The sequence below is a fragment of the Mesoplodon densirostris genome, chromosome 2 (genome assembly GCF_025265405.1).
Source record: "Mesoplodon densirostris isolate mMesDen1 chromosome 2, mMesDen1 primary haplotype, whole genome shotgun sequence".
Lineage (NCBI taxonomy): Eukaryota > Metazoa > Chordata > Mammalia > Artiodactyla > Ziphiidae > Mesoplodon > Mesoplodon densirostris.
The window spans coordinates 21,281,010-21,306,856 of record NC_082662.1 but is presented as its reverse complement, the minus strand read 5'-3'; the positions used below and the strand labels follow the sequence as shown (position 1 = coordinate 21,306,856).

At 46.3% G+C, this 25,847-nt stretch overlaps 1 protein-coding gene across 3 annotated transcripts in view; it reads left to right on the top strand.

Moving 5' to 3' along the window:
• PAFAH2 (platelet activating factor acetylhydrolase 2) overlaps positions 1-7,808 on the top strand; it is a 32,356-nt gene extending 24,548 nt beyond the window's left edge. The window contains exon 10 of one of the 3 annotated variants that reach the window (XM_060089199.1): positions 5,241-7,808. In XM_060089199.1, coding sequence (XP_059945182.1) covers positions 5,241-5,259 — 19 coding nt within the window. In that variant the 3' untranslated portion in view covers positions 5,260-7,808. The remainder of the gene's footprint in view (positions 1-5,240) is intronic. The other 2 variants (XM_060089198.1, XM_060089197.1) reach the window with 2 other exon arrangements.
• The last annotated feature ends 18,039 nt before the right edge of the window (positions 7,809-25,847 follow it).

The window sequence follows — 25,847 nt, the reverse complement described above, 5'->3', positions numbered from 1 at the left end:
AGAGGAATGGATCCATGTCTCAAGACTTTAATGGGGCCTGATTACATGGTGCTCAGCCCACTTTCCCTATTTCCTCTTAGGCATCATATCATTAGGGAAGAACTAAAGATGACAGGGGAGCCCACCATGGCATGATTGCTCTCCCTTGAGTAGCAATGTCCATTGAGCTAAGATACTCACTATTGGAGACCAGCAGAAGATTAGGAGAGTCTTAGATTGTAGGAAGATTGTCGAGGACGTGCTTTATGCCAGGCCTTCTGCTAAGTACTTTAGTTACATTAGCATGTATAATCCTGCAGATGGCCCTTTCTGATGGGTGCTTTTATTATTAACTCCATTTTACAGACGAGGATACTAAAGCTTAGAAAATTTAAGTAATTCACCCAAGGTTATCTGGTTAGTAAGTGGCAAAGCCCGAATGCCCCCTAGGCTGTCTGATTCGAAAGCCCAGGTGCTTCACTGCTGCACTGTTCTGGCAGTGGCTCTGCGGACCCAGGGATGCACTGAGTCTTCGGGAGACACAGAGGACAGACCCTAACTCTGACGGAAGGGAAAGGACAGCTAGGAAAGAGGCTCCCTAGACAAAACGATGCTTGTCTTTAATGTTAGAGATGAGTAATGCTCACTAGGCAGGGAGGGGCCAAGGGTCTTCTAGACAGAGGCACAAAGACTGGTGTGGGCTTGGTCAGTTTTGAGAAGCTGTGTTTTGTGTATCTGGAGTTCAGGATAGTGAATTGTTGGAAGATAAAGGTAGAGAAGTGGGCAGAAACCAGATCTAGAAGCCCATGTATTTGCTGAAATAAGTTTGAATTAAAAAAAAATTATTTAATTTATTTTTTATTTATTTTTGGCTGCATTGGGTCTTCATTGCTGCATGTGGGCTTCCTCTAGTTGCCGCGAGCGGGGGCTACTCTTTGTTGCGGTGCACGTGCTTCTCATTGCGGTGACTTTTCTTGTTGTGGAGCACGGGCTCTAGGTGCACAGGCTTCAGTAGTTGTGGCTCGCGGGCTCTAGAGTGCAGGCTCAGTAGTTGTGGTGCACAGGCTTAGTTGCTCCGCGGCATGTGGGATCTTCCCAGACCAGGGATCGAACCCATGTCCCCTACATTGGCAGGCGGATTCTTAACCACTGCACCACCAGGGAAGTCCCATAAGTTTGAATTGGGCTGTGAGTGTCCTTGGTGGGTTCTAAGCAAGGGATTGTCATGATTAGACTTGTGTTTGTAGTCTGGGTGCATCATGGAGGATGGGTGAAATGGGGCAGGTTGAGAGCCTGCCCAGCAAAGAGCCCAGCTAGGAGGCTCTTGCAATATCCAAGTGATTAAGAGATAAGACAGTGAAAAAAGGCAAAGGCTCTCAGCTTGGGGTAATTAGTTTTGCAAAGAGAGAAAAGCTTTTTGGTGGCCATTTCCCACAGTACATTGTCATGTGGGAAACTAAAATAGGTTGTAGGTGGCTCAGGTGAACTTCTCACCACTTCTAAAAAATACCTGTGATCCTAAAAACTACCTCTGAGAGCACATGTTCCGCTGACACAGGGATTGTGTTACCTTCTGTTAAGAAGATTGGCGTTTCTTTCCTATGAACTACATGCAGCTCCTGTCTCCAGCTACTCATCCTCCCTCCCACTCTCCTGGATACCATTTCACACCTTCTTCTTTCTCTTCAAAACTCTAACACCTCCCCCCCATCCTGTCTCTCAGCCACTTAACTTTGTCTCCCACTTCACTAAGAAAATGGAAGCAGTCAGTACCTCCTCAAAATCCCAACACTGCATCTACCTGCCTTCTTCTTGCACATACTCAGCTTTCCGTCTGGTTCCTAGAGGTTCCTACTCAAGTTGTCTAACTGGGCCAACCCCTCCACCTGCACAGTGGATGTCACCCTTTTTGGTCTGCTCAGGATGATTGTGCCAGCCATTTTTTCCTCTTTACCTTAGATCATCAATTTTTCCCCTCTGCTGGTTTATTTCATGCTGAAATTTCTCTTGAAAAGAATCTGTCTTGACCCACACTTTGCCCCCCAGTTACCACCCTGTTTCCCTGTTCCTCATGATAGCGAACTCCTCACAAGAATGTCTTCACTTTCTCCGATTCTTCTCTTCCCATTCTCTCTTGAACCTACTCCAGTCAGCCTTTTGCATCCCAGTCCTCCATGAAAACTGCCTTTGTCAAGGTCACCGGTGACCTTCACAGCACTAAATCCAGCAGTCACTTCTCATTCCTCATCTCACTGGAACCTCAGCAGCTGCTGACAGAGTTGGTGACGCCCTCCTCTGTGAAGCCCTGTCTTTACTTCCAAGACGTCCCCCTGTGATTTCCTCCCCTCTCAGTGTCTGCTCCTCCTCCATCTGCTTTGCTGCTTCCAGGACTCAGGGCTTGGACCGCTTCTCTACCTGTATCTCCTCATGTCATCTAGTCTCATGGCTTTAAATGCCACGTCTGTGCTGACAACTCTCCAGTTTATGTCTCCAGTTTGATCTCGCCCATGAACATCAGATTTATATAACCCACTACGCAACATCTCGACTTCTTAGGGACGTCACACACAAGAATGGCTTTCAACTGCAGTCTTTCCCTCCTCATTGAATAGTAACTCCATCCTTCTAGTTACTCAAACCAAAGTCCCCATTCTTTTCTCTTACACCTCCCATCTAATCCCTCAGAGAATCCTATTGGCTCTACCTTCAAAATACAAATGGAAAGTAATCACTTGGGTCTTCCCTGGTGGTGCAGTGGTTAAGAATCCGCCTGCCAATGCAGGGGACACAGGTTTGAGCCCTGGTCCGGGAAGATCCCACATGCCGCAGAGCAACTAAGCCCGCACGCCACAACTACTGAGCCTGTTCTCTAGAGCCCGTGAGCCACAACTACTGAGCCTGTGCTCTAGCTCCCACGAGCCACAACTACTGAGCCCACGTGCCACAACTACTGAAGCCTGCGTGCCTAGAGCCCATGCTCCGCAACAAGAGAAGCCACTGCAATGAGAAGCCCGTGCACCACAGAGAAGAGTAGCCCCCACTTGCCACAGGTAGAGAAAGCGCACGCGCAGCAACGAAGACCCAATGCAGCCAAAAATAAATAAATGAATAAATAAATTTATTAAAAAAAAAGAAAGTAATCATTGGTCACCACCCCAACTACCATCCTGTCCAACTCTTCTCTCACTTAAATCACTCTAAGAGTTTCCTAACTGATCTCCCTACCGCCACCCTACACAGTCCTTTCTCAATCAAGCAGCCAGAGTGATTGTTTCAGAAAGGAAGCCAGATCTTGTCACTCCACTGTTCAGGATCCTCCAGTGGCTCCCATTTCTCTGAGAGACAAAGCCAACACCCAGCGTCCCTCCTGCGGCTGCTCCCCGGGCCTACTTCGCCGTCGCTGCACAAGCCTCCACGCTCCAGGCACACTCTCGCTTCACACCTTTGCACTGCTGTTCCCGCTGCCTCAAATGGTCTTCCCGTGTAGTCTCATGGCTCACTCCCACCTCCACATGTTTGCTCAAATCTCACCTTCCTAGTGAGACTCATGTTGACAACCCTCTTTAAAATATTGTACTGGGACTTCCCTGGTGGTGCAGTGGTTAAGAATCTGCCTGCCAATGAAAGGGACACGGGTTCGAGCCCTGGTCCAGGAAGATCCCACATGCTGCGGAGCAACTAAACCCATGCGCCACAACGACTGAGCCTGTGCTCTAGAGCCTGCAAGCCACAACTACTGAGCCCGCGTGCCACAACTACTGAAGCCCACACACCTAGAGCCCATGCTCTGCAACAAGAGAAGCCACTGCAATGAGAAGCCCACGCACCGCAACGAAGAGTAGCCCCCGCTCGCCGCAACTAAAGAAAGCCTGCGCACAGCAAAGAAGACCCAACACGGCCAAAAATAAATAAATAAATAAACAAATTTATTTTAAAAAACAAAAAACAAACCGAAAAACCATTGTACTGTCCCTTCCTCCTGTCACCCCCATCTCCCAGCCACCAGCACTGCTTCTGTCTGGCTCTCATTTTTGCCACAGCTCAGCTCACCTTTTCATATCCTATGTAGTTTGTTTTGTTTGTCATTATCTCTGCCTCCTAGATTGTGAGCTCTGGGAGGATGAGGGTTTCTATTTGTCTGTGGCTGTATTTTTGGCACCAAGAACAAGCTGTGGCACATAGTGGTGTGCTCAGTAATTTTTTTTTTTTTGCAGTATGTGGGCCTCTCACTGTTGTGGCCTCTCCCGTTGCGGAGCACAGGCTCCAGACGTGCAGGCTTAGCGGCCATGGCTCACGGGCCCAGCCGCTCCGCGGCATGTGGGATCTTCCCGGACCGGGGCACGAACCCGTGTCCCCTGCATCGGCAGGTGGACTCTCAACCACTGCGCCACCAGGGAAGCCAGTAATTTTTGTATTAATGAATATGTCGCTCTGTTTGTCGAGGACCTGTTCCATGCCAGGTTCTTGGCAGGGCCCTGGGGATCTGAAGATGAAGGAGAGTGGTCGCTGCCTTCTGTCCCAGGTTTTTTGTTTGTTTTGAACAAAAACACCATTTGCCTGCTCAGCTGTGTCCTACTCCCTCAGCCTGTGGCCTTGGACCCTTTCTGACTGTTCTCGCCAAGTCATTAGATCCACCTGCCCGTGGCCCCAGGGCCCTCTCTTGAGTTGTACCCGGTGTTCTGCTGCTTCGTGCTGTTGCTGTCCTATGCCTCCTGCCCTTCACCGACATGGCCCTGCTTCCACATTCACTGGTTGGCGTGTGAAGGATCTGTTCTTGCTCGGCAATATCCATGGGCTTGGAAGTGGGCTTTCCACTTTCTCACCCTTTCTGACCGGGGTTTGAATTCTGTCTGTACCACTCACCATCTGTAATGGCTTTGGACAAATCAGGTAGCTTCACTGAGACTCAGTTTCCTCAACTGTGAAATAGGGCCAATATGGTACTTAATACATAGGGATATTATGAAAATTAAATGAAACAATGCATGTTTAGCCAAGTTCCTGGAATGAGTTATCCTTCAATAAATGCTACCTTCTGTTATTATTATCGTTACTGAGTTGTTATGGGTTAAGCAAGTCATTTATGAAGCACAGGTATGAATAGTAGTTATCATTATTTCTCCCACCATCACAGCCACCGTAACCAGTCCTTTTAGTATCCCGGGTGATCCTCTCTCTAGTATGACCCACTAAATCCATGGTAGCTACTCTTTGATCTAACCTTACAACCATTTACCTAACCTGGTTTTTTTCTCATTCAGACCTGAACGAGGACTATGACCAATGGAACAACCTCATTGAAGGCATCGGACCATCACTAACCCCAGGGGCCCCACACCATCTGTCCAGCCTCTAGGCACAACGGGTCACTTGTGAAAGGTCACTGAGCTGAGTTCCCATTTGGGGCCCGCCCAGGGACACCCATGTCCTCCTATCAGGAAGTGGTCATCATGACCCTTCTGCACAGATTGAGAGGATGTAATCACACTGCTGATTGGATAACCGGGTACTTGGATCTTGGGTCACTCACTGATTGGCAAACTGACTTTCTGGGGACTGAGCCCTGATGGTGTAGGGAACAAGCAGGGGGACGGGGCAAGGGAGGACCCAAGCCCCAAGCTGAGCACTGGGAACGCTATTAACCCAGCCAGCTGACTCCCTCATCCTGGGCCAGTGTGGCTTCTGCAGTGGAAGAAATGGAGCCAAAGGATGGAGGGAAAATTCCCACTGTCCGGACCTCTAGCCCAACCTGGTGCTATTTCTTCCTCCCCCTCCCCCTTCTCCCTCCCCAGTGTTGTTTGGTGAGTTCTAAACACTTTAGGTAGCTTTCTAGGATATGGACCACCATCAGATTTTCTGTTTATTTTCAAGCCTTCTCACTGCATGAAACATAGTCTCAGGCATTTAGTCAGGATGAAGTTATACTTGTGAGCCCGTGGAAGGGGCAGACAGCATTGTCCTGATAGCATAAGAAGAGAGGCTGAGGGACAGCGGGTACCTCAGAAGCTCTGGATGTCTTAGAGTTTTGCTGAAAATGTAGCTTGACAGGAAACAACAGACGTAGGTTGGGGTGGAGAAGGGAGAATAACATTGTTAAGTAGCCATTTGATCAGGCCCTCACCACAAAAGGGAGGGAGCTTGGTCGGTTTGAATTCAGGAAGCCTTCCCTAGAGAGAAGTCTTAGGAACACTTTGGTCTTGCCTCTTACCTCAGATATCGTGAGCCTCCAACTTGCTCAGAATCAGGGTGCTGTAGTTGTCTTCTGGCTCTGAGGCCTGAGTCTCAAATTTAAGTCAAGATATAGGTTGAATTTCCATTCTGTTCCATTTTTAATATGAATGATATTAATACTCATGTTTGCTTAATGATATGTTTGCCTAGAATATTTTCTCTATTTAAACTGCATTACAGCAAGATGGGGAGCCATCTGGAAGTAACTTTTCCTTCTGTCTTTCTTTGATTGCTTACCACTTGTACCCATGTAGAAAAAAACTTTGAAAGGAAAGGAAGTCTTCCTAGTGATCTAGTTCAAAGCTGTCTGGGAACATCAACCTGAAACACCCCTCTTTAGAGTAGTAAACACTACTCTAAACCTCTCACCTCGGTCCAAGTAGGGGACCCCAGAGGAAGCAAGAGCAAGAGGGAAACGTGTCTCTATGCAACAGGGCCAAGGTCAGTGTCACCAAAGCAAGCTGGGACTGTCTCCCATCTCTCAACAGCTATTCTTTCTCAGAGGTGAAACAGCAGATCCATTGAGGCTGTGGACCTACCTGGGGAGGATCTGTGGATTCCAGTGAGACATAGCGTAAGGAGAATATCATTAAAGCCCTAGCTCTAGAGTTTTATAGTGTGGTTTTGAGTCCAGACTTCACTGCTAGCTGGGTAAATATGAGCAAATTATGTTCTCTTTTTAGTCTCAGTTCCTGCATTTCTAAAATGAGGATCTGCATTATGAATAGTTAGGAGAATTAAGTGAAAAGATGTATAACCCATGGATTATTTAAAAGTATGTTTCCTACTTTCCAAACATGTGAGATTTTTCTAGTTACCCTATGGCTGTTGTTTTCTAGCTTAATTGCTTTTGGTCAGAGAAAATGACCCACGTGGTTTTCATTCTGAGACTTGCTTGTTGCCTCAGTGTGAGGTCAATTTTGTAAATGTTCCATGTATACTTAATAAGGCTGTACATTCTGAAGTTGTTGGCTCGCTGTTTTTACTCAAGAACACATTATGGATTTCCTTCTATGAGAGCACATACAGATATATTGTAGGGCCTTTTAACCCCTAGACAGGGACCAGAGCCCCTCAGCAATCACAGAACCAGTAGAAGCCATCCCTTGTGCCTGGGGCTGGTTCTGCAGATGCTGAGAAGTCAGTTCTGACAGCATTAGAGCATGAGACCCAGCTTCTGCCTTAGACCCATAAATAATGCAGGTATATTTTGTAAAGACCTGGACCCTTCCTAGAGAAAGAAGTTGTTCGGAAACTGGATCCATCTCCTCTATTCAGTTCATGTTCTGGTAATGACTCATTTATCTGATGTCATTGGAGTAGGGGAATTTTCCTCACTGAAAATTATCCTTTAAGTCACACAATATTATATTGACTGTAATATTGAAGGGTAATTTACCAAAAAGATAATGCACACACTTCTTAATGTGATCTGACCTCATTTAACTTTTTAGAATGTTTCAATCAGGATAGATTCAATTATACAGTAGTTAACAAACAATCCCAAAAAGCAATAAAAGTTTATTTCTTGCCTATGCTTCTTGTCCTCTGTGGGTCAGCTCGAGACTGTCCTCTGCATCATTTTTTTTTTTTTGCGGTACACGGGCCTCTCACTGTTGTGGCCTCTCCCGTTGCGGAGCACAGGCTTCAGATGCTCAGGCCCAGCAGCCACGGCCCATGGGCCCAGCCGCTCCACGGCATGTGGGATCCTCCTGGACCGGGGCACGAACCCATGTCCCCTGCATTGGCAGGCGGACTCTCAACCACTGCGCCACCAGGGAAGCCCATCCTCTGCATCATTTTTATCCTCACTTGGGGAACCAGGCTGGCAGAGCTGCCATTATCTGGAAATGTTGCCATTGGCCATGGTGGAACAGGAAGAGGACATGGTGAAGCACCCACTTAGCCCTTAAAGCTCCTGCCCAGAAGTGACCCTCATTATTTCCATTCACATTTCATTGGCCAAAGCTAGTCATCTGGCCGTACCTAACATTCCATACCATCCCCAGAGAACAAAAACACCTGTGACCAGGTCTAATGCCAGCGCAGTGGCACTCTGATCTGTGAAGATATGGAGAGCTCTTTGCATCTACACTACATGGCTCCCGGCTGCTGGCCTCTTAGCTCCTTTCATTGCTTTTCATAGTTTGTGTTGTCTCCCTTGTGGTCAGCCTGCCAGCCATTAGCCTTCACTGCCTTGACTGTGCCACCCCCCAGCAGCTCTCCCTGTTCACTTCAAATTTATAACTTCTGATCAGCCACGTTATTTACAACTGTCTCAAGTAAAACTAAATAATCACGAGAGAGGGCTTTAGGGATGTTCCTGCAACTAGAATGCACTGGCTTTAGTGCTTAGACTTTGTAATCCTTCCTTTGACTGCTCAGAGTGGGTATCACAGGCCTTTGGTCTTTTGTCCCGGTTTTTTGTTAGCTTCCAGGGAATCAAAGGGCACCAGTTAAATGGCCCTTTAAATAAGCAAGGTAACCCTGCATATTAATTGACATGTGCTGATAAATTGCATTCTAGTGAATCCTTTCAAAAAGCAAAGAAGATGTCTTGGGTTTCTTTTGCATCTTCTTGTTCCCCATCCTGTTATAGGACTGTACCTGTGGAGGTGTCCTAGTGGTATAGGTATATTGTGAAGTTTCTGTGCACAGAGTGGTGTGTCAGGAAGGATGGTAAGTAAATACAGGATGGGATGAAATTCCTCATCCCTCCCACTTCCTGGACGTGTCAGGCTAAGACTGATTGGGTTCTTGTTATGCTCCCAGCAGTCCCCAAGCCCCTTGCCAGCATGTGTCCTGATACAGCACCCCTGCTTGCCCTTCTTCAAGAAGACTACTGGGCTCTTGAAATGTCAATTGATGGATTCCAACTCTATGTCTTGGCCTTGTGGGGACCCTCGCCTGCCCCCTTTTTCTTCTGGGGCACCACTTACCCCTGGGCCTGCAAAGTGACTGGGGGACAGGAGAGGCCCATACCCTGTACTTGGGACCTAGGAAGTCAGTAGGAAGCTCACTTCTGTCCCATCACAGCCAGATGCAGAGGTGAAATGTCCCTGGCCATAGCTGCATGGAAAACGGTATTATCATCATCGTAAGAGCCAACGTTTATTGGGCCCTTACTGTGTGTCCCAGACTGTGCTCAGAGCTTTACGTGCATCATCTCATTTGCTGTTCACAGTAAGCCCATGAGGTCAGGTGGTATTAGCCTCATTTTATGTATGAAGAAACAGAGCCATAGAGAAGTGATTTGATCAAGCTCTCACCAGAAGGAATTTGGCAAAACTGGAATTTAGGCATCAAAATCCAAGCTCTTAATCACTGGGCCATACGGCCTAATAGATACACTTGGTTTTGCACCTTCCCCATCTCTTTAAACTGTCAGGTTCTGGACTTCCCTGGTGGCACAGTGGTTAAGAATCTACCTGCCAATGCAGGGGACACGGGTTGGAGCCCTGGTCCAGATCCCACATGCCGCGGAGCAGCTAAGCCCGTGCGCCACAGTTACTGAGCCTGCGCTCTAGAGCCGGCAAGCCACAACTACTGAGCCTGCATGCCACAACTACTGAAGCCCACACGCCTAGAGCCCATGCTCCGCAACAAGAGAAGCCACCACGATGAGAAGTCCGTGCACCGCAACGAAGAGTAGCCCCCGCTTGTCGCAACTAGAGAAAGCCTGCGTGCAGCAACGAAGACCCAACGCAGCCAAAAAGAAATATAAATAAATAAACAAATTTACAGAAAAAATAAACTGTCAAGTTCTGAGGAGTGTAATTTCATGAGATTGAATCAAGAAGATCAAACTCTCCAGCAATTTCTATATGACTTGTATTGAGATTCAGCAATATCCTTAGTGCTACTGAGAGGTGGGTTTGGGGGAGAGAACTGAGCTTTGCAGAGGACTGTGGGCCAGGTGCTCTGCTGATTTGCCAGATGAGGAAAACAGTTCAGGGACGAAGAACATGGTCAGAAATCAGACAACTCCAACGCTATTAGCCCTGTGACTCTATGCTAATTTGTTAACTTTCATGAGCTTCAACTTCCTCATTTGTAAAATGGGGATTCTGGTAGTATTTACCTCTTAGGGTTGTTGTAATAATTGAATGAAATAATGCATGTTAAGCGCTTAACACAGTGTCTGTATTAAGGGCTTAATAAACATTAGCCATCACTAGTATTGTTTTATTTGGTCCTCCTTACATACCCATAAGGTTAGGTATAATCTGCCCTTGTGCTGAATGGCCCCAAAAGGTCTTGGTCTAATTCTTATTCCAGCTTCTCCAGTTTCAGTGAGCTTCCTCACATGAAGCTTGCTAACTGCCACTCAGCTACTACTGTCGTAGGAAGGTGGAGCTAGATGGAGAGAGACAGTTTTTCCAATCTTTTCGCTCTTATCTCCCTGCTCCTCACATCAAAAATCAAAATCCAGGGGCTTCCTTGGTGGCGCAGTGGTTGAGAGTCCACCTGCTGATGCAGGGGACACAGGTTCGTTGCCCTGGTCCGGGAAGATCCCACATGCCGCAGAGCGGCTGGGCCCGTGAGCCATGGCTGCTGAGCCTGCACGTCCGGAGCCTGTGCTCTGCAACGGGAGAGGCCACAACAGTGAGAGACCCGCGTACCGCAAAAAAAAAAAAAAAAAAAAATCAAAATCCACACCACAGTTCTAGCTGTGAAAGTTCTCTTCACCACCAGGGAGAGGCTACACTCCTAGGTTCTGGTTTGGGTTTTAATTTCACACCCAATCATCCAAACACACACATCTAAGCACCAGATGTAAACTGAGGGTCCTGAAATATTGAGTGGGAGACTCAGAGAGGTTTGTGTAGAAGTTGGCCAAAGGGACGAGGACCTGGGGATAGGGAGTTTGTTGTAGAGGCTAGTGTATGAATTTTTGTCTGTTGCATTTGAGTCTGAGGTCAGGAGGTTAAAGTGCCCCGTGACCTCCTCAGGAGAAACTCCCAGGCCTGAGAATGGCTTGTGAATGACCTCTGCACAACTCTCACCCTCGCTGCCATATCCGATTCCTGTGAAGTCCTCTTGTTTCTTCCCTCGCCGTGGTGCTCACGCCCAGCCCATCCTTTCCATTTCACTTGAGTTTAGTTCCTCCATCAACTCACCCTGGAATAATGTTTACAGCCTCCTGGACTCGAGCCTCTCTTTTCCCTTGCATTCTGCTGCCAGGTCTGCCTGACACACCATTTTTTTGGTTTGTTTTTTGCGGTACGTGGGCCTTCACTCTTGTGGCCTCTCCCGTTGCGGAGCACAGGCTCCGGATGCGCAGGCTCAGCGGCCATGGCTCACGGGCCCAGCCGCTCCGCGGCATGTGGGATCTTCCCGGACCGGGGCACGAACCCGTGTCTCCTGCACTGCCAGGCGGACTCTCAACCACTGCGCCACCAGGGAAGCCCGACACACCATTTTTATAACAAAATACCAGCCTGGAAGTGTGGTCTAACAGAAAGATGACCAAACTAATTGTCTGGAGCCCTGGGTTCTTGTCTTGACTCTCTCACTGTCCCTCACTCTGTGACCTGTGTGTATGCTTTCCTCTCATGACTTCAGCTTCCCTATCTGCCAGCTGGGATGTGGGGTGGTGGTCAAGTCTCCGTCAACAAGTTGTCAAGAATCTACAAGATCCCCTTTCCTCTGTAGAATTGCATCTGTGCCCCTCGCTGTCTGTTCTTGCCTTACCTCTCCTGTCCTCTGCTTCTTTACTGTGCATTCTTCTTTTTCCCCTTAATATGCCCACCCATCTCCCATACAAACATGCGTGCCCTTTCTCGTGATGTTTTTGTGCTTGCAGGGCCTCCCAGCCTCCTTTCTGTGCATCCAAACACCACGATTCATTTAGGCCCTTTTCGAGTTCCACATCGTCTATGAGAGCCTTCTTGATTAGATTCAGCTAACATTTGATCTCTTGGCCTCCTGCTCCCCAAGAGATATAGATTCTCTGCCATATTTAGTATTTCACTTTATTACATTATTCCAGGAGCAGGACCCATCTGTTGGATGGGAAAAGCATCCTCTTGTTGACTGACATGGGGAGCAGAGATTGCTGTCCCCTCCCCACATGCCCCCAGCAGCAGGCTTCTTGTTCCCCAGCCAGACTTGGGAGCAGCTGGTATTCGTCCAGCCCTCAGATGTCTCCAGCTGCTCCTGCTTCCTTTTTTTTTTTTTTGGTTTTCCCAGATCCCAGCTGTGGGGCCCAGGGCAGAGCCAGTGACAGAGCGGCCAAGGGCAGGTGGAGTAAACTGAGATCCATGGACATGTAGCATTTTGAGAGTTAAAAAGAGGGCAAAACTGAGCACAAATCCCACCAGTGTTGAATGAAGGAAAGTAGTTTGCCAGCTTATTTTTCCCATCTTGCTTTCATCTAAAAAAAGAATCTGCTCAGAAATACAGTCCTCAGCCTGCTAAACCAGATGGTCCCTAGATGCTCAGCCTGCCAAGTGTGCATATATAATTATTCATTTTCATGGAATCACACCCAGGTCTGAATTCAGACTCTGACACTTTCTTTTGCCATTTGATCTAGAGCCAGTGAACCCTTCTGAGCCTTTCTTTCTTTTTCTGTAAAATGGGGTCACTAGGGTCTGCCTTGCCCACCTCGGGATTTTTTGGGGGGAGAGGGTTTCAATATAAAATGTAAGAGCACTTTGAAATTTACAAAGCACTAGACAAGTATATGTTACTGTTAATAATAAAAGGGCCATATTTTGTTTTTGCCATAACGTGCTCCTACTTAATGAGCACTTGTTCTGTGCCAGATACTGTGCTAAGTGTTTTACCTACCTTGTGGCATTTAACCCTAACAACATTCCTGGAAAGAAGTGCATGTTGCCCATACAACAGATCAGGAGAGAGAGGTTCACAAAGATTTGCTAGTCCAGCCATAGTCACCGGGCATGTATGTAAGTGCTGGAGCCAGGAACCTAAACTTTTGGGTTCCAAAAGCAGTGCTCTTAATTCCTGTTCATTCCTATCTAACAAAAAGAAAGCAGTTCTTTACCCTATGGAAGCTAAAATACCCCACAGTTTGATCTCCAGTAAATGTCCTAAGCAGTTGGGTCATGCAAAGAGTCATTCCTCTTGAAGACCTGACTGAGTCCTAACAGTATACCTTGAGTTGCTTTTCTAGCAGTAGAGGTAGCCTGGTTCCATCCATTCATCCATCCATCCATCCATCCATCCATCCATCAATCCATCCATCTACTCATATAAAGTTAACAGTTCAGGGAACATACCTATTAGTACTGTACTCTGTAAACAATGGAGCCAACCAGCTGGCAGAAAAAAATTTTTAAGTCTCTAACCCACATATTGTAGATTCATGATTTTCAGCTCTAGATGCACATCAGAATCACTTTGGAACTATATAAAAATACAGATGCCCCGGCCATGTCTCCAGAGACTCAAAGAAGCTCATTCAGAAAGAATAATGTGGGGACCAGGGGTGTGTGTGTGTGTGTGTGTGTGTGTGTGTGTGTGATAAACTCCAGGGGTATTTCTGATATGCAAGGGTTTTGAAAACCCTTGCTATGGTTGAACACTATTAGCCTATTTTACCTTCTTTTATGGATCAGGAGTAATTGCTAGCTGGAAATATAGAATCATTAAATTTTAGAATTGGAAGAGCCCTTACATCTTTTTGTCCAAGAGGAAACCAAATCTCAGAAAAATTCATCAGGTAGTTGCCAGACTTTAAAATCCAGATCTTTTGACTTCCAGTCTAGTGCTTTAGATACATCCATGGGTAACAGGGTTTTGTCGAATTATTAAGAAAATCCGCAGGACCCATTCACCATGACATCCATGATTTCCAGCCACCATACCTTGGAGTTTTTGTAGGGAAGGAGCCTGGACTAGACTCAAATGGCCGTTCTCATATGTGTTCATTCATTCTATAAGTGCTTACTGAAGCCTGCATTATGGCTGGCCCTGTCCTCCTGGAACTGGGTCTAGAGGGCAAGAAAGGCAAGTCACAGGAGGGCCCCATGTGATGAGTGCTGTAATAGGGAGTGTATCAAGCTCAGAAGTGGCACACGGTGTTTGATTCAACTTCAGCAGAGGAGAGGCTAAAAAGTCTTCACAGAGTATCATATACTTGAACTTGTCATTTGTATTAGTTATCTATTGCTGTATAATAAATACAGCAATATTTGGGGGTAATAACTTTGGGGGTAATAAATACTCCCAAATTTAGCAGCTTAGAACAGCAAACATTATCTCACACTTTATGGCTCAGGAATTCTGGAATGGCTTAGCTGAGTGGTTCTGGCTTAAGATCTCTCATGAGGTTGCAGTCAAGATGTCAGCTGGGATTTCTGTCATCTGAAGGCTTGACTAGGATTGGAGGATCCACTTCCAAGCTGGCTCACTCACATGGCCGTTGGCAGGAGGCCTCAGTTCCTTACCACGTGGAGCTCTCCATAGGGCTGCCGAAGACATGGCACCTGCCTTCTCCCAAATCAAGTGATCCAAGAGAGGATAAGATGGAAGCTACAAAGTCTTTTATGACCTATCCTTGGAAGTCATACTCCATCATATCCACACAGGTCAGGTCTATTCATTGTGGGAGGGGACCACACAAGGGCATGAATACAACCAGGTGGGGATTATTGGGGGCCATCTTGGAGGCTGGCTCCCTTGTTGTTGAGGATGAATGGAGTTTTCCAGATAGATGAGGGAGAAGAAAGGCCTTCCAGGAAGAGGAAATAACATATAAAGGCACAGAAATGTAAACATTAGAGCAGAGCATGGTCAGGACATCGTAATTGGCTTGGAGAAAACAGGTGAGAAATAGGGATGTAAGGGCACTTACTGAAGAAATCAGAGAGGGCCTTCTATGCCAAGTGAAGGAGTTAGGCCTTTATCAGGTAGACCAGTGGTTTTCAAATGTTTCTGCATATTGGAATCACGTGAGGAAAATTTAAAACTTCCAATGCCAAAACTGCACCTGTATCAATTAAATAAGAATCTCTGGGAGTGGACCTGGACACCACCAGTTTTTAAAGTTTCTCACTTGATTCCAATATGCAGCCAAAGTTGAGAAGCAGTGCAACCTCTGCTCACCTAGGAGAAGAAATATTAGAACTAGAAAGGCCCTGTCATCAGTACTCACCCCCTCACTCAGGTATTATACGTTTCATCATCTCTTCCAACACGTAAGCAGAAATATCTAAACTTTAGCAGCCCCGAGTAAGTTCTCAGCATCCTAAATTGCCTGTTATTTATAAACTTCCAAACCTAATGTTGATGCCAATGTTCTTAGATTAACATAAGCACTCTGGAGGGGTTTTTTTCTCCCCACTTAACACGGTGTCATATATGCATTTCTGCGTGGTCCTCACATCCAACAGTCTGAGGCAGTACAGTGTAAAGGTTAGGGGCACGGCCCTCCGAGTCAGACGGACCTCCGGATTTGAGTCCTGAGGACACCACTTATCAACTTGTTGGGTGATTTAACCTCTCCAGGCTTCAGTTAACGCATCTGAAAGATGGTGATGATGCCTACCTCAAAAGATACTTGAGGATGTTAAATGAGATCATGTGTGTCAAGACCTTTGCCTAGTGCCTGGCAGGTAGTTAGTGTTCAATAAATGCTTGTTATTATTCAGCATTCTAAATGGCTTTCACATTCTGTTGCATCAACTCTCCCCCGCCTCCCCTCCCCCTCCCCGAGTCTGCTTAGCAGTTCTCTCCGTTGCCAGGGTATTTGAGCCATTTCTAGTTGTTTTTAGCTATAATATTATGCATTTCTTTGTAGAAATTGGTGGGGTGTTTTTTTTAAAAGTTATTTCCCTAACTTATTAGGTGTGGAATCTGAAGACTGGAGAGGTAAAGTAACTTGTCAAACAAAGGTCATACTGCTTTTTAGTGGCAGAGCTAGGACTAGGGACCAGGTCCCAGACACCCTGAGTCTTAACCGTTTGTTCTTTCTACCCTGCCACCCAGCCCCCATACTCACTGGAGACTTGAAGACTGGCCCTTCTTGCCTTCTCTTCTCCAGGCTGAATGAGTCAGATATCCCATTGTATCCTCTGACACCTCCTCTCCTACCCTTTCATCATCTTAGAGGTCCCTCATCATCCCAGTATAATTAGAGCAGCATCTCTGCTTGTCCCCTGGGGAGTGGGAGCAGACGACGACTAATGCTTTGGAGACCCAGACTCATCTCTCGGTCCTTCTGGATCTCTGTTGGTTGATGTTGTGCTGTCAGACGGGGATGGGGATCCTGTCTGCTTCAGACATACCCCTCCCTCCTACCTGGACTGCTGTCTGACTTCATCAAACCCACCTTCTCAGAACAGTAGAGTTTAAAGGGACCAGAGAGACCATTCTCTATCCCAGCCCCTGTTCTTTTAAAAAGTGAAGAAACTGAGGTTCAGTGATACAGATTGATCAGTAGCAGGTCTGGGACTGGGACCCGAGCCTCCTGACTTCCAGTGTGGTGTTGGGGAGAGGGCACTGGAGCCAGGCAGGCCGGGGTGTGAGTCCCAACTGTGTGAACTTGGGCAAGTGTGTTAAATGATGCTCAAGTTCCTTTTCTGTAAAATGGCGATACCCAGCTTGAGGATGTTACAAGGGTTAAATGAGATAATGAATGTAGAGAATGGAGCACTGTGCTCAGCAAATGGTAGTTATTAGGTACAGCACAGTAGTTATTAGGTATTAGGATTTAGAGCTTGGGCTTTGGAATCAGAGAAACTATTCAAATCCTAGACACCCACTTATCAGCTATGTGGTCTTGGACGACTTGGTTTAACGATATCTTGCTTTAACAAGAGCTAGTACTTACTGAATTTCCTTGTTCCAGGAGTTATGCCAAGTGCCTTAGAGATATTATCTCATGTAACTTTCCCAACAATTTTTTGAGATAGGTAACATCAATATTCTGATTTTATGGATGAAGATACTGAGGCATGAATCAATTTATTTTCTGATTAATCTCTAGTTTGAATTCTTTTCTGCCAAACACACCCCTCTTCTCTCCCTCAATGCCTAAGAATTTTCTCCTGCCTTTGAGCTTTGGAACAGGCTATAGTCTCTCTCTCTCTCTCTCTCCTTTTTTTTTTTTTTTTTTTTTTTTTTTGCGTTATGCGGGCCTCTTACTGTTGTGGCCTCTCCCGTTGCGGAGCACAGGCTCCGGACGCGCAGGCTCAGTGGCCATGGCTCACTGGCCCAGCCGCTCCGCAGCATGTGGGATCTTCCCAGACCGGGGCACGAACCCGTGTCCCCTGCATCGGCAGGCGGACTCTCAACCACTGCGCCACCAGGGAAGCCCTCTCTCCTTTAAAAAAAAAAAAATTATTTACTTTAGGCTGCGTTGGTTCTTCATTGCTCTAGTTGCAGCAAGTGGGGGCTACTCTTCGTTGCAGTGTGCAGGCTTCACATTGTTGCGGAGCAAGGCTCTAGGCACGTGGGCTTCAGTAGTTGCAGCACGCAGGCTCGGTAGTTGCGGCACATGGGCTCTAGGGTGCACGGGCTTCAGTAGTTGTGGCACATGGGCTTAGTTGCTCCCTGGCATGTAGGATCTTCCCAGACCAGGGATCAAACCCGTGTTGCCTGCTTGGCAGGCGGATTCGTAACCACTGTGCCACCAGGGAAGTCCCCAAGCTATAGTCTCTTAAATGCCCCCTCACCCCCTTCTCTTCACCGAGTTCTTTTCCTCTACTCTTTCCAGCATTGCTGCTAACTCTCCTCCTCTAAGAATCCTACTCTGTAAGCCTCATACCAGCTGCCCCAGCATCTTCTCTCTCTTGTCTGCTGTCAGCTGTGGATCTATTCCTCAGGTTTGTTAGTTTTACTTTTCTTGGTATGTATCTCCTATCCAGGTCCTCGTGGTGCACCCTGGTTCCCCCTTAACACAAAGCACTTCCCAAGGGACAAATGTCCCTGACCAATGCAATGCAACCAACATCATACCTGCTTGTGTCACTGCTGGACCAGGTGCTGGGTGCTGTCCTGACCCTTTAAGCCAGGCTGACAAATCACATACTGCTTACTCCTGCTCCACAAAAGCGAGACTCAGATTTCACACCCAAAATGTGCAAGTTTGAAAACATGAGTGCTGGCAAAAATGTGGAGCATTGGACCACTCATACCCTTCTGGTGGGACAACCACCTTGGAAATATAGAGTTGAAGATGCTCATATCCTCCAATCAGCAAGTGGCATATGTCTAAAGAAATCCTTGCTCACACATACCCGTGTACAAGGAAACACATACAAAAATGGTTCTTGCAGCATATAAATGTTTCTTCCAGCATATAAATGTTTCTTCATAACAAAAGTTATTGTTTCCCAGAAAGCTCCAGCTAGAGTTTTTAAAAATAATGAAAATACTGAATTTTTAAAAATCACACTTCATTAAATGTTTTATTGTGGTAAAATATACATAACATAAAATTTACCATTGTAACCATTTTTAAGTGTACAGTTTTTTGATATTAAGTACGTTCAGGTTGTTGTGCAACCCCCAAATCACGTTTTTTAATGTGCATACATTTAAATATCTAGATGGTAGAACCTAGTAAATTAGGAAATACCTACGTTATTAACAAAACATTAAATAGCCAATATTTTCATTCATCTTAGCATTTAACTGCCTCTTTTTTCCTGTTGACATAATAGATATGTTGTTATTTTTTTTTCTTTCTAATCTTTGTGCTTCTATTTCTTCCAACTTTAAATTATGAAAAAATTCAAACAGAGAAAAGCTAAAATAAAAATACAAGGAACACCTTTAAATCCACCACTTGAATTTAATAATATGGAGGCTCTTATTATTCTTCTTCAGTTTATGAAATGCCACCTTCATAAGTCTCTAAGGTTAGTTTCTCTCTTTCCTGTCTCCCATTCAGGTCCATTTCGTGCTGGGATTCCTTTTCCATTTTGCTAGAGTATGCATACTTTTTTGAAACGAAGCATGAGAGGGAAACTTGTAGGACCTCAATCTTGTGTATGCTCATTTGGCTGGGGAAAGAATTCTAGGTTCAAATTCATTGTTTCCCTCAGAACTTTGAAGACCTCACTTTTTTGTCTTCCAGCATACAGTATTGTAGGTAAGAGATCTGATGCCAATCTACTTGGTCCTTTATTTCCAGAAACTTTGGAGGCTGACCTTTATCCTCAAAGGTCAGAAACTTCACCAATATGTGCCTAGTTATGCATCTCTTTTTGATCGAAAGACATTTATGAATAAAGGACTTGGTTGATTGGTATAAACAGATAGCTGGTTTAGGTTTCCTCTGAAGCATGTAAGTTTTCCTTTCACAGAGGATCTCTTTCCTGAGTGGGAGGTCTGACCGTGGGCTCTGACAAGCGGGCAGGGCCTGTCAATAAGCAGGCTTCTCTTTAGGCAGTCTTGGGATCTCCATAAGTGCCAAAATAAAGAGTGGAATAATGTGTTAGGGGTCTGTTTGTTGCAACTGACAGAAAACAGACTTGATCCAGTTTAAGCAAAAAGAATTTATCGGCTTAGGAAGTTTGAAGTGGGGTTGCTGACCGCATGGTGGCAACATGGCTGCCAGCAGGCCCAGATTCCCTTCATCCTTACAGTCCCTGACCCTGGAGGAAGATCCTGAAGATGTTCTCTCCAGGGATCATATTGTTAGACCCCATGGAAGGAGGCTGACTCTGCTTGGATTCTGTACCCTCCTCTTGAACCAGTCACTGTGACAGGAGTTAGGTACTGAACTTGGCCAGGCCTGAGCCGTGGCCCACCTCTGGTGCCTGGGGCGGGCGTGGCACTGTGACTGACTGTTCACAGAACCATGGGATGGCAAAAGGGCAGGCAGCCTCCCAAAGGGCACAATTCCAGGCAGACGGACCACCCATATCCTCATAGGGATCCTAGGGTATGTCATTCCCAGATGGAGTTGTTTCTTTCTCTTCTGGGACCTCTGGCTTTTTCACTTGGGAATCCTCCCTAAGATCTCTCACTTCGTTTAGAAAGTACTTCCAATACCTTTAGCAGATTTTAAAGCAGCCATTCAACCATGGATGCATTGAAGTAGCACTATTCGTCTGAGGAAATTTACCCTAAAACCCAAATCATTAAATTTGTATATATTTTTTACTATCAAGTGGCACATGCTAAGCAGACATCCTCAATTCCACTCTGAGCCCCAGGCAATGCCAGCTCTCACCTCTGGAAATCAAGGATGGAGTGGGGCTCAGAGACATGGTAGAAGTCAGGAATGGAGTCAAGGTTAATGATGGAATGAAAGTCAGGGGTAGGGTGAGCATCAGATGGAAAGTAAGGGTTGGATATGTCTTTTATAAGCGACTTGATAGTATTTAAATGGTAATTTTATATTTTGACTCAATTCTATCAGAATGTCTCCCATGTCAAAATGTCCCCCATATCAAATTGGCTTAGCCACACTGCCCTGCTTTGAAGCACAGTTGGACTGAAACTCAGATGGCTGACTCTCAGGCCAATACTCTTATCAGATAGGGCACGGTCTCCTGGCAGATTGGGCTTAGGCCGGGGCAGGACAGATTCCAGGCCCAGACTCTGCCCTCATTTGTCTCCCATAGGTCACTGCCTGAGCAGTTGGCCTGAGCAGATGCTCCACCCATCCTTTGTCTCACTCCCCACACCCCCTTCCTCTCTCTCCTGGGTTGCACATCTGGAAGGTGAGTGTGGAACAGGCAAGGGTGAGCTAGCTGGCTGCTTCCACTCCCAGCCCCCAGCCCCAGCCCCTGCCACTCAGTCTCTCTAGCCTCCTTGTCTTTGATAAATAAAGCTGAGGCCCAGAGGATGCCCTCACTTTCCTGCTGCACCCAGTTTAAGCTTGGGAGCTGCAGGGCCTGTATGACTTCCTCTAAACTTCTTTGGGTGGCTGGGAAAAGAGGCCACAGCCCCTGGATCCCGGGGCTGGAGCCCAGGTGTAAACAGAACAATTGCCTGCCCAGAGAGCAGTCCCTCTTCACTTTAGGGTTTTAGCCTTGAATCGCTATTTTTATTTAGTTATGTTTTTTGTTTTGATTTCCCTTTGTTTCCCCCGCCCATATATTTTCCCACACCTGCCCAGCACCCCCATTCTTGATTAAAAGATGCTGTCTTAGTCAGTTCAGGCTGCCATAACAAAGTACCATAGGGTGAGAGGCTTAAACAACAGACATTTATTTCTCACAGTTGTGGAGGCTGGAGGTCCAAGATGAAGGTGCCAGCTTATTTGCTTCTGCCAGCTTATTCCCTTCCTGGCTTGCAGACAGCTGCCTTCTCTCTGTGTCCTCACATGGCAGAGAGAGAGAGCAATCTCTCTCTCTCTCTTCCTCGTCCTATAAAATCATTAATTCTATTGTGAGGACTCCACACTCATGATCCCGTCTATACCTGGTTACCCTCCCAAAGGCACCACTTCCAAATACTATCACATTGGGAGTTAGGGCTTCAACATTTGAGGGGAAGGTACAAACACTCAGTCCATAATAGATGCTTATTATAGAAAATTTTGAAAAATACACAAAAATAAAACAGAGGAAAAGCACAATGTACTCTACCATCAAAAGATAGTGTTAGAAACTTCTAGCATATTTCCTTCAAGTATTCCTCAACACTTACATTATTATTTATTTATTTATTTATTTATTTATTTATTTTGCGGTACGTGGGCCTCTCACTGTTGTGGCCTCTCCCGTTGCGGAGCACGGGCTATGGACGCGCAGGCTCAGCGGCCATGGCTCACGGGCCTAGCCGCTCCGCGGCACGTGGGATCTTCCCAGACCAGGGCACGAACCTGTGTCCCCTGCATCGGCAGGCGGACTCTCAACCACTGCGCCACCAAGGAACCCCTATTTTTTATTTTTTAAAACTATTTATTGGCTTCCTTGGTGGCACAGTGGTTAAGAATCTGCCTGCCAATGCAGTGGACATGGGTTTGAGCCCTGGTCTGGGAAGATCCCACATGCTGCAGAGCAACTAAGTCTGTGTGCCACAACTACTGAGCCCGCGTGCCACAACTACTGAAGCCCGTGCACCTAGAGCCCATGCTCTGCAACAAGAGAAGCCACTGCAATGAGAAGCACATGCACCACAACAAAGCGTAGCCCCCGCTCACTGCAACTAGAGAATGCCCGCATGCAGCAATGAATACCCAATGCAACCAAAAATAAATACATAAAATAAAAAATAAATTTATATTTAAAAAATATTTATTTAATTTATTTTATGTATTTACTTTGGCTGCGCTGGGTCTTAGTTGTGGAATGCTGGATCTTTAGTTGAGTCACACAAGATCTTTTAGTTGTGGCATGTGGACTTCTTAGCTGTGGCATGTGGCCTTCTTAGTTGCGGCATGCATGTGGGATCTAGTTCCCTGACTAGGGATCAAAATTGGGTCCCCTGCATTGGGAGCTCAGACTCTTACTCACTAGACCAGCAGTTCCCAATCTTTTTGCTTTTTTTTTTTTTTTTTTTTTTTTGCGGTATGCGGGCCTCTCACTGTTGTGGCCTCCCCCGTTGCGGAGCACAGGCTCCGGACGCGCAGGCCCAGCGGCCATGGCTCACGGGCCCAGCCGCTCCGCGGCATATGGGATCCTCCCAGACCGGGGCACGAACCCGTATCCCCTGCATCGGCAGGCGGACTCTCAACCACTTGCGCCACCAGGGAGGCCCCCCAACCTTTTTGGCACCAGGGACCAGTTCTGTGGAAGACAATTTTTCCATGGATGGGGGGTGGGGTGGGGTGGTTCAGGCGGTAATGCGAGCAATGGGGAGCGACGGGGAGCGATGAGGAGAGGCAGATGAAGCTTCGCTAGCTTGACCGCCGCTCACCTCCTGCTGTGCGGCCCTGTTCCTAACAGGCCTCGGACCTGTACCAGTCCGAGTCCTGGGGGTTGGGGACCCCTGCACTAGACCACCAGGGAAGTCCCAACACTTACTTTAAAATATATATATTATACATAAAACTTTGTGTCTTATAAACATTTTCCCGTATTAAACAATCTTTACATTTTATAATATTTATATATTCACCATTTTAAATGAGTGAATAATATTTTACTCTATAACTGTACTATAATTTATGTAAACAATCTCCTAATGCTGGATGCTGAAGTTGTTTTACTTTTTTACTGTAAAAATTAACGTTATTTCTTGTGATGGAACTATTCTATGTCTTGACTATGGTGGTGATCCCACAAATCTACGTGTGATAAAATTGCATAGAACTAAATAAACACAAATGAGTGCACACAAAATAGTGAAATCTGTCGATTGTTTGAATGGTAATTCCTTGATTATGATTATACAAGATGTTATTGCCATAGACTGAATGTTTTTGTCTCCTCAGAATTCATATGTTGAACCTAATCCCTGTTGTGATGGTGTTTGGAGGTGGGGCCTTTTGGAGATATTCAGGAGGGTAGAGCCCTCATGAATGGGATTAGTGCCCTTATAAAAAGGACACCAGGGCTTCCCTGGTGGCGCAGTGGTTGAGAGTCCGCCTGCCGATGCAGGGGACACGGGTTCGTGTCCCGGTCTGGGAAGATCCCACGTGCCGCGGAGCAGCTGGGCCCGTGAGCCATGGCCACTGAGCCTGCGCGTCTGGAGCCTGTGCTCCGCAATGGGAGAGGCCACAGCAGTGAGAGGTCCGTGTACCGCAAAAAAAAAAAATAAAATAAATAATAAAAAAATTAAAAGGACACCAGAGAGTTCCTCCTCCCCTTCTACTATGTGAGGACACAGTGAGAATACAGCCATCTATGAACCAGGAAAGGGGCTCTCATTAGACATGTAATCTGCTGGTGCCTTGATCTTGGACTTCCTGGTCTCCAGAACTCTGAAAAATAAGGGTTTGTTTTTTAAACCACCAAGTCTATGGTATTTTTGTTCTAGCAGCCCAAACAGACTAAGACAGTTACCACTGGGTTAAACTGGGGAAGGGTATATGGAATGTCTCAATATTATTTTGTAAAACTGAATGTTAATCTAAAAATTAACTCAAAATAAAAAGTTTTTGAAAATCCACTATGATCGACATCTTTTGTATGTACATGTGTACATCTCAACTCCTAATTATTTCCTTAGGGTAGATTCCTAAGAGAGAAATTACTCAAAAGAAAATTGGGTAGAAATAAGAGCTCTCAATCACAGCACATTGAGGTTTATTGGCTATCACCCAAGAAGCTTCATGGGCGTGGAAAACTGATCTGTATGTCAGCAGAGGAGGAGGGGTTAGCCATACTCACAGACTGTTCTACAAACCCTGAATGCCAGCGCACTAATTTACAATGAGAAATGTAAGCGGAGGGGACTAGGCTCTCCTTTTTCTGCCCGTAGACCCTCCACTGGCAGAGCCATGTTATAATCAGAAGATTGATTGGTGATATGGGTGCAGTCAGAGCCAGGGGAATTAGGTGACATGATCCAAATGTTCAAGATATCAGGCCAAGATCTGCTACACATGTCTCTATAGTAGGGCTAAACCACTGCCACCAGGGACACACAAATGGGTTGCTGGGCCAGGGCACCCTTCACTTAGTATGTAGTGCTCGAGTGGGGACATCCTATGTTTGCCTCTGTATCTCTCCACTTCTGTGCTCCCAAGGTTTACTAAGCCCTGTTCTATACACTACATTGTCTCTTTAGTTGTGGGAATATATTCTAGCGAGCTATAGTCAAATTTTGTTGGCCTGGGAAACCATCTGTTTCTTTAAGGCACTTGTCCTTAACCCCTGGCTCAGTGGCCCCCTGGAAGGCTCCAATCCCCTCTGAAATTGTAGGCAAAATTTTGAGTGTATGGTCAAATGTGCATTTTTCTAGAGAGAGAGTTTGTTGTGTTTATCGGATTTTCAGAAAAGGATATTAATTTAATAGTAAATGTCATGTGGTCCCCAGGTTCCAGCCCTGGTACTGAGGGTTTTACATACATTATCTCATTTAATCCCCCCTGAGGTTAAGACACTTCCCCAGGTTATCAGTTTGGGCAAGTTAAAGAACTACTGCTTTTTTTTTTTTTTTTTTTTTTTTTTTTTGCGGTACGCGGGCTTCTCACTGTTGTGGCCTCTCCCGTTGCAGAGCACAGGCTCCAGACGTGCAGGCTCAGCAGCCATGGCTCACGGGCCTAGCCGCTCCGCGGCATGTGGGATCTTCCCAGGCCGGGGCACGAACTCGCGTCCCCTGCATCGGCAGGCGGACTCTCAACCACTGCGCCACCAGGGAAGCCCAAGAACTACTGCTTTAAAGTGAGTTCGTGGGAATTCCCTGACAGTCCGGTGGTTAGGACTCGGCGCTTTCATTGCTGGGGCCTGGGTTGGATTCCTGGTTGGGGAACTAAGATCCTGCAAGCCTCGTGGCATGGCCAAAAAAAAAAAAAAAAAAAAAAAAAAGTGACTTCATAAATCTCTTCTCTGGTACAGTTAGTGTCTGTGCTGCAGGAAGTCTTACCTGCACACCCACCCCCCTTATCTTCCTAAATGAAAAAAAAGCTATTGGCAATCCATGCCAAACAAAGCTGTGGAATGGCTTTGTTGATTCTTCCTAGAGACTGAGCTCTGTTGTCCGCCCAGCATCTCTAGTTACCTGTTTTATTTTCTTACACACAGATCCCTGTGTGCACTCAAATTAACTTGTGAACTAGCACCTCATATCTGCATCTCACCCACTTTGACAGCTTGGATGCC